This window comes from Lagopus leucura, unplaced genomic scaffold (genome assembly GCF_019238085.1).
Source record: "Lagopus leucura isolate 7727_CA_CO unplaced genomic scaffold, USGS_WTPT01 Super-Scaffold_100001, whole genome shotgun sequence".
In the NCBI taxonomy this organism is placed as follows: domain Eukaryota; kingdom Metazoa; phylum Chordata; class Aves; order Galliformes; family Phasianidae; genus Lagopus; species Lagopus leucura.
In genome coordinates, this window is record NW_024962262.1 from 10,731,424 (window position 1) to 10,739,845 (window position 8,422).

At 41.7% G+C, this 8,422-nt stretch overlaps 1 protein-coding gene across 1 annotated transcript in view; it reads left to right on the forward strand.

Annotated features, from left to right (window-relative positions):
- TMEM272 (transmembrane protein 272) overlaps positions 1-8,155 on the forward strand; it is a 14,409-nt gene extending 6,254 nt beyond the window's left edge. The window contains exons 2-4 of the mRNA XM_042866363.1: positions 30-89; positions 5,519-5,601; positions 7,793-8,155. Of these exons, the coding sequence (XP_042722297.1) occupies positions 30-89; positions 5,519-5,601; positions 7,793-8,155 (506 nt within the window). The remainder of the gene's footprint in view (positions 1-29; positions 90-5,518; positions 5,602-7,792) is intronic.
- The last annotated feature ends 267 nt before the right edge of the window (positions 8,156-8,422 follow it).

Consider the following 8,422-nt stretch of genomic DNA (forward strand, 5'->3'; position numbering starts at 1 on the left):
TTTTTTTTTTTTTTTTTTGCCATTCACAGCATGCTTTATATTTGGGCTCCTTGCTTTCCTTGCCTTACCATTGTCCATGACTTTTACAGGTAAGTTAACTACAGAAGCACTTCTGTAATTTGAATTTTCTGACACTGCCTGGCAAGTTAATGCATCTTGTGGGAGAAAGGAGTTGGAAACCTTGAAGTTTCCAATCATTAAACGTGTAATTAAGCTTCAGACAGTCCACACTGTATGGAGGGGAGCAAGCAGTTCTTGAATTCAGAAACTACTTGTCTTAAATACACCTCCAGTGTGGGTCACTTTAGCATAGGACGGGAGTTAGGACAGTTGGACTCCTTGCTGGTACATCTCTGTAATCTAACAGGGTCTGGGTTTCTCTATATCTAACCATAACTCTGAATTTTCTGGCAGTGCATTGCTTATTTGGAGGGCATCTGAACATTTTCCATTGTTGGGCTGGTCCAGATGACCTCTAGAGGTCCCTTCCAACCTAAACCACTCTGTGACTTCTTTTCACCATGAAGTTGCTGGTATGGTCTGTGTCTCAGATCTATTTTAATTCACTTTTTTATTGGCGTGTTTGCTTCAGCTCAATTGCTGCTTAGGCTACCAGCAACTGGCAGAGGTCTGTGGGTGTTTCAGCTCTGTCTGGGGGTGGAAGCTCAGCATCCGACACATGAGAAGATTTCATTAATCAGGCTTCCTCTGTATTAACTGCACTGCAAAAACCCCAGAAGCACAGGGCTGGAAGGGAAGACAAGATTGTCTAGTCTGCTATTTCTCCACCTTTTTGAAAATGCGACCTGTTTTTTGGCTCATCTGTCTTTTTATAACCACCCGAAGGCTGGCTTTGCAAGTAGAATTAAGGATCAACTGTTTAAGAAAGGAAAGGAAAATATTTTGAGCTGCAGAATGTTAAACATTTTCAAACTGTGTAAGGCTCTTTTCTTTCCTGAGGATCAGTTTTCTCTTATCATTAATAGAGGGTTTTTTAAGGCACATTTTCTAGCACATTTCCCAATACTTCATTGCTTCCTTTGGACCCTCCACACCCTTCCCAGGGGCCGTGACCCTGACTTGAGGCACACAGGCAGAGGTACCACCCTGCCTCCCCTTTTAGACCAGCTCACATGCTCAGGACCCCTCTGGCAGACCTGGGGCTTCCCCTGACTCAAGAAAATTCCACAGCTCCCCACAGAGCCTATTTCAGCATCTTACTGCTCTCTCAGACAAAATAATTTTCCCCACATCCAACCTAAGTCTCCCCTATGGCAAATGAAATAGCCTGTAGCCTGTCCTACACACAAAGATACATTGGTGACTGTCCTACCCAAGGAAGCTTTGAAATATTTGAAGGGTCCTATTATAACTCCCCTCCATCCTTCTTCCAATTCTTCCAACCTGACCTCACAGGTCACTTTTTTGTAGCTTTCTTATACGTTTGCCTTCCTCTTTTGGCCTCTGGTATGCATAGCTTATTTTTCCTCCTCAAAAAATATGACAGAACACAAGACTCAGCTGAGACCTGAGGAATGAGCAGCACAGAATAATTAGCTCCTCTGTTTAACATGCAGGATTCCTGTAAATGCACCTCAGAAGAAAAGACGCTCTCTGTACCAGCTCACTGGCTCTTATTTAGCTTATGGTGCATTACAAGCCCAGATGGTTTCTGGCAGAGCTTTTCCCTGTCAGAGATTTCTTGTTTTTTATTTACATTTAGGTTTTCTCTTCTAGATGTAGTTCTCAACTTTATCAGATGTCATTTCTTAGATTTTGAATGTCTTTTTCCAGAGTATCCAGATACTAAATTTTATGTCTTGTCCTCAGAAACCCTAACATTAATTCCGTCTTGTTGTCCTTGAGGAGCTGTTCGTCTTCTGCCTTATAATTAAAGAGTGATGGTGCAAATGAGCTCTATACACAGGCATTGTGGGTGGGATAAATCACAACTCAATCTGGACTGTACGTGGCTGTAACCAAGCTCAGTATTCTGTTTTGCCCTTGCTGTCAATTAAGGGAAATGGGCATTTCTGATAGTGAAATTCCCACAGCCTCCTTTGGATGTCTGCAATAGGATAAGATTACTTTTGAGGGACTCTGGACAATGAGCCCAACTGCAGGCATCTCTTTTTGGCCAGAAATGTGAAAAAATGGGTTCAGCTGAATGCCAACCCTGCTTCCTTTATCTGGGGTCTCCTCAGTACCAGAAATGACTGTGATAGGGCTCTGATTAGGGAGTCCTAATTAGGAATTAGGGAGTTCTAATTAGGGATTAAAGAGCAATTAGGAACTTGAGAGATGGCCTCAACTGTTCCATCTCAACACTTAGGCTCCTATGCTTATCCATGACTTAAAATTGCTATTCATCCCATAAGAGGATTTTGGCTTTAGCTTTTCCCCAGTCTGAACATGCCTGAGCTGTGGGGTAGGGGTGAGAAGGTATGATTTCAAGTGTGGTACAGCTTGTGTGCATGTTGACAGCAAGCCTTCTGGAAATGGATCCACACTGGAATCTGACTGCTTTGAAATAATGTTTCTTAGGGATATTTTATAATACCTTTAAAATCAGTGAGAAATGCAAAGTGCATGGTAAGATATTAGCCTGGGGTTGTGGTCATCTCCCCCACCAAAGGCAGAGCCCTTCTTTTTCCACAACTCACCAAAATGAAGAGATGATGTCACTGCAATATTGCATTGTCAGACAATATTGGTATTCTGTGGCTGTGTACCTTCAAAGGTATTTTTAGAAAAACTATATGTCAAGGCAAATGCAGGTATTTATTATCCAAGCAGAAGCCTCTGATTTTTTGATAACAATCTGTTTTCATGATTGCAGAGATCATGCTGGTGCCCCTCCAGTCATTTTGGCTTGTGCTTTCTGCAGAGGGAAGCTGAGATATTTTCAGATGTTAACAAGCAAATTACAACAATATAAGTTAAAACACAGCGGTGAATTACTGGTAGTAATTACACAATAACAGTGTATATTTTAAAATCTTGGTAGTGCTGTAAATCACAGTGTAGATTTTTTAAAGAAGTCCTTTGTTATGAGGTGCATTTCAGCCATTTCCAGCTGTCTGAGAAGAGCGGAGCAGTTAAAACAAGGCCAGTGCTGTGTGCCAGGGCAGGTCACTGGAAGCACTGGATTCACAGCAGAGCTTGGATTTCTCATCGCCCACCGACCCCCATCACCAAGAGCCAAAGGGGAGCAAAGCTGGTGCCCATGGAAAGGAAGCACTGATGCTCTCCTGCTGGTCTGGGTGTTCCCAAATAAAGCACATGCCATGTGTGAACTGATCTCTGCATTACACATATGCCTCAATTTCATTGTAGCAAATGTCAGTGCTTATCTGCCAGCAGTAGGTCCATATTTCCCATTCACCCACAGTACTGTATTTTTAAAGTTATAAATGTACTAATTCCTTTCATCTTTTCTTTTGCTGTCATATCTGCCTGGAACATTCTCCTCAAAACTACAGAGTAACACTGCCTGTCATTCAAATTGTTCCCAAGTCTGAGTGCTGTCATGTTACATATATGAAAGGATTCCATAACAGATTGGTCTGGGAAACAGAATCTTAACTCCATGAAAGAAAATTGGCATGTTTTCTTGCCTATTTTTTTTCTCTCAAATCAATATCTCAGTAGTGCATTGGAAACAGCAATTGTCTGGGTTCTTACACTTATATATATTCCCTAAGATCCCTGGCCAGCTGCTTTTCAAGCAGGCTATTATACAGCCAAGGACTCTGGAAACACTGGCAGCTGCTTTCTGAAAATGACAGAATTCTCAATGATTTCTCTATTGCCCACCTTTTTAAAGTTGGGAGTCTGAATAGGTTTCAGTGTTAGTGGCAAAATGGACAAAAAATTGCAGGCTTAGAAATAGCAGACAGAAAGGAAGAGAGTCCAAGTCCATCCAAGTCCAGCCCTTTTCAATTACAAGAGGCTTAGTACTAAATATTTAGTCTAGAATAATCCCTATGCTTCTCCATAGCAGGTCACTGCATGTTATGACTAATGTAAGATCCATAGCAAAGGAACCACAATCCAGGATATCCATATTATGCTATGCAAGCAGTACAGGAGAGGTTTAGCACACCAGCAATGTTCTAGAGCACCCATAGCAGTGGATTTGGTGGGCAAATCCATCAAATCCACTGAAGAGAACCACAGCTGCAGAAGAAGGCAAAAAAACCCCAACCCAAACAACAACAAAAAATCCAAACCCGCACCCCATCAAATCACTGACATCTTTTTCCTGACGCCAAACTGCCTTTTTGATGTAGTTTTGAACATGAAAACAAGGCGTTCCACCAGAGAAATGTTTAGCACTAAGGCCAGCACATTGCTCTAAGTGTCCTGCATCAAAATGACAACCAATTGTTATGAGAAAAGTAAAAAAGATCTCCTAGAAAATGAGTTTCACAGCAAGAAGAAAACAGAAAATCCTTTCTGGCTTCTGCAACTGAACAGTAGAAGTCTCGAAATATGGGCTCAATGACAATAAAATTATAGGGTAATGAAGAATTTAAAATTATTTAAAGACACCAGTGCGTAGGAGACTTGGGCAAATGATTCAGCTCAGCTAACTTTAGGTACTTACAGCTGGCTGTCTAGATTCCTTGTACAGTTATAGAGAGAAAGAAGCACTTTCAGGGCACAATTCATCTGACCTATTTTAAATGCCTATCTTAGGAAGAGATGAATTGAATTTTAGAAGGGTCTATTTCTCCCTATTGACCATAAGGAGAGTCTAGGAAACTAGTTCAGATATAGATGCCTGCATTGCAGACATCTAAATTTGGACAGATGAGTCTCACTGCCACAGACCTGTATCATAAGCTTCAGTGTCTAATGCCAGCATCAGCCTTGTACCACCATACATTCCCTTCCCTAAAACTTACTCAGCTTTCTCATGCTAGCAGTAGATTTGAGGGTTGCCAGGATCCCCAGCTCCATAACAACCAGTGCTTTTTATTCTCCAGCAACCAAACAGCCTAGAAATTTGAGCATCCCTCGTTCCCTATTAGCTGCCTGGGAAACTGAAATGGTTCCAGGAGCTCCCACAAGCACTGGCACCCAAGCTTTAAGGAATCTGACTCAGAAACATGCTACAAACATGGTGCTAATAGGAGAGGCCTGGGAGTAGGTTATCAGATGAAAAAATATATATATTTATAAATGGTACTAATTTTCAATGATTTTTTTCTACTTCTGATGAAAACTTCCTGACCAGCTTAGTCAGTTGTTCATTTATCATATGTTAAAATGGAAGCCAGAGTAGTTAAGTAGTTAGATTTGCTCCCCTCCTGCCCTTTGCTTGCTCACAGCCCTCACTCCTGCAGTGGGAGATGCAAACCCCACTTAATTCAGCTCCCACTTCAACAGACACTGGGTACATATCTTGGGTCTAAGAACTGTACTTTAGTGCAGAATTTTAGTTTGCACTGTACAGCTTGTTGCACCGTTTGATCACTCAAGATAACAAACATTATTAATTTTTGCTGTTCAGGAATGAAGTTTTTGGAAGATTGCCCAGTTCAGCCACTAATTCCATTATATCTGTTGGTGGGTGGCGTGATTGGCAGCTTAAAGGTAATGTGCATTCTATGTGTGAAAAATACTTTGTGTGACTAGACTTTGACTTACTGGTTAAGACAAAATGAGGGCACCAGACAGCCATGTGCATGCAGTACAGGAGACAGCTATCTGGATTGAACTGCACTTGTTCCAACACTCAGGGCACCCATCAGCCAAGTGAAATGCTAATGAGTTCCCTTCAGCATTGTCCCATACACTGTGGTATGACTTTCTCTTACAGTATGTCTGCTATCAAACCCACTGATAGAAAAGACTGCATAACATGGCTGGCTATGGGAAATGAAGTCCTATTTCCTCAAACAGTCCTCCAAGCCTCCTTCATTTTCGCAGGTGTTTGCTCATAGTGCTGCACGGGTTCAATTTATCACACTTCAGCATGGTTAGAAGCAGTGACCACACAGTAGCATGGCTTTCAACCCTAAGTAAATGTACCCTTGCATTGCTGTGCCTATTAATCTGGGCACAGCCAGCTCTCTTCTAGTGGACCATGCTCATTTATCTTTACTGAGCCAGCAGAGGATGGCTACTTGGCTACTTATACCCATGTCACACCCTGGGCACTATAAAGCTGTAGCTCTGCGATGACTCCAGGGCAAAGGATGGCCCCACTTTGACAGGCCCCTTAGCTAATGCATCCAGGTCCTTTTCTTTGCCAGGACTGAAAGATCAGGGAAACTATCTGTAGATCTCTACATCCCCTGAACTCCTTCACAGTTATAAGCAAACTGCAGTACAGCACTGGGAAACCAATTATCCCTCTGAGGATCTTTGGGCAGCAAATAAGTAAAAGGAGAAGCAAGAAAGTACTTAATCTAGTACTTAATCTTGCTATGTGAATGCTATGAGTTCTCCTGGCAAATGTTTAGACATTTGATCACACCTCTGGACTTATCTGTAGATTCAAAGGCAATTTAACAATGCTTTAGAAAAGATCAGATTTGAAAGGAACTTCTCAGGCTAATGAATGGAAGCATTCATCAAAAATGCTGACTATCTCTTAGCTGTTGCTGATTTGAAATCACTTTTTATCACCCAGAGTAAGTGGGTCGGTTAATATTTCTACCGACATCAAATACTGGATTGAATTTGGTTTCAGCTGACACAGGACAGTGTTTTTTTGCAGGCTGGCAATATATCTGAACTTGATTTGGCTAACTTTTGTCATCTCATAGTGCTTGATCTTCTAGCTGAATCCCACCCCTTGGTTCTACCCAGTTGCACTCATGGGACTGCACTGACTGCTACAGGTGTATGGGAGTTGTGCCTGAGCAGTACACTTAGCTAGCTTGAAATCTGAGACTTAGAGATTTATGGACACTCTAAGAATGGGTATAGGATGAGTACAGGATGAGGTCTTGAAAGAACACTGTCCTGTGATAGATGTAATTTAATGACTACTCATTCTGGCCACATGGATCTGATCTATTTGGCTTTTTCAGCGCCTCCAGTCTTTTAAAAGCTTTGATAACCTGTAGTTGTTCACCAACACGATGCAGCCACTCTACAGTATCTGGACAGTCTTGCCGAATTCATGCCTTTCTGCTCCATAACCATATATTCTGCATTATTATCAGTGTGAGCAACAGCCAGAATTTGCTTCAACTACAGCGTGGCAAAGCAATGTACAGAGGGATAGATTTTCTATGGAGTGGTTAGTGATGTGGAGTGATATAGATGAGATCCATAAATCCAAGGGTTTCCTGTCTTACCTTTGCCAACAACTGGGTTAGGAAAAGAGCTGGCTTTTCCAGCAAATATTTAGTCAATACACAATTGAACAGTTGTACAAAGTAGAGCAAGAGAATCCTGTTCTCAGTTGATTCACCTACATGGTAATGGAAAGCAACGAGGGGAGACAAATCCACCCACAACTAGGCAGGAACTTCCCTCCTCAGCTCATTTAGCAATTACTCTAATTTGGTTTTTTAAATCTCCAGTGTGAAAACTGCTGCCATTTCCCCACATAATCTGTTCCTATGCTTTTCTATCATGCCATTGGCAAGTTATTTTTCCAATGTCTGGCCTAAAAATCTCACCAAGGATCTGTCTCATTTTGAGCTCCTCAGATTTCTTGTACCTCACTTTCCCACACTCAATTTTAGTTTGGTCCAAAGGTTGGCAGTGGTCAGGAGATGTTCAGACTTTCCACAATTTACTCATTCCCTTTTCTCCCCAATGGTTCCAGGTGACTCTGCTGCTGTACGACTCAACCAAGATGAGGCAACTGCTTTCCAAGTCTGTTGTGATTGATGATGATGATGACGACGAATACCCCTGGAGGCAGAACGCTCACAAGTACTACATCCATCTAACCCTCAGCATCTTCCTCTTCCTCTGGTTCATTCTTGGGAACTACTGGGTGTTTTCAGTGTACCTGCCAAATTTCATCCCACCTTTTCACCAGCCCCAGGATTACTGTGACAAAACCTTGTACATTTTTGCTGTTGGTGTTCTCATTATTAGCCATACTGTTCTCTTCCTCCTCATCTTTTGTAGCTGTTGCATATATTTTTTTTCCAGGCAAAGATACTCTTCAGAGGAAGACTAAGTGCCATGTAAATAAAGCTCCAGATGTTTAGGAAAGGGTGTGCAATGAAAAGGCAATAACTCACCCTTATGTGTATCTTTGTTGTACTATATATATGTATGTTAGCAGTCAACTGCAGGATGAAATTGTAAATCACATTCCAGTGCCATTTGGAAATAGCTAAGCTAGAATACAGCTTACTCAATGTGAAATTGCTGCTATAGATGCCAGGGTGCAGTCTTGCTAACTTCTATAACCCTTTTTTAACTCTTGGATTTTCTATTTGAA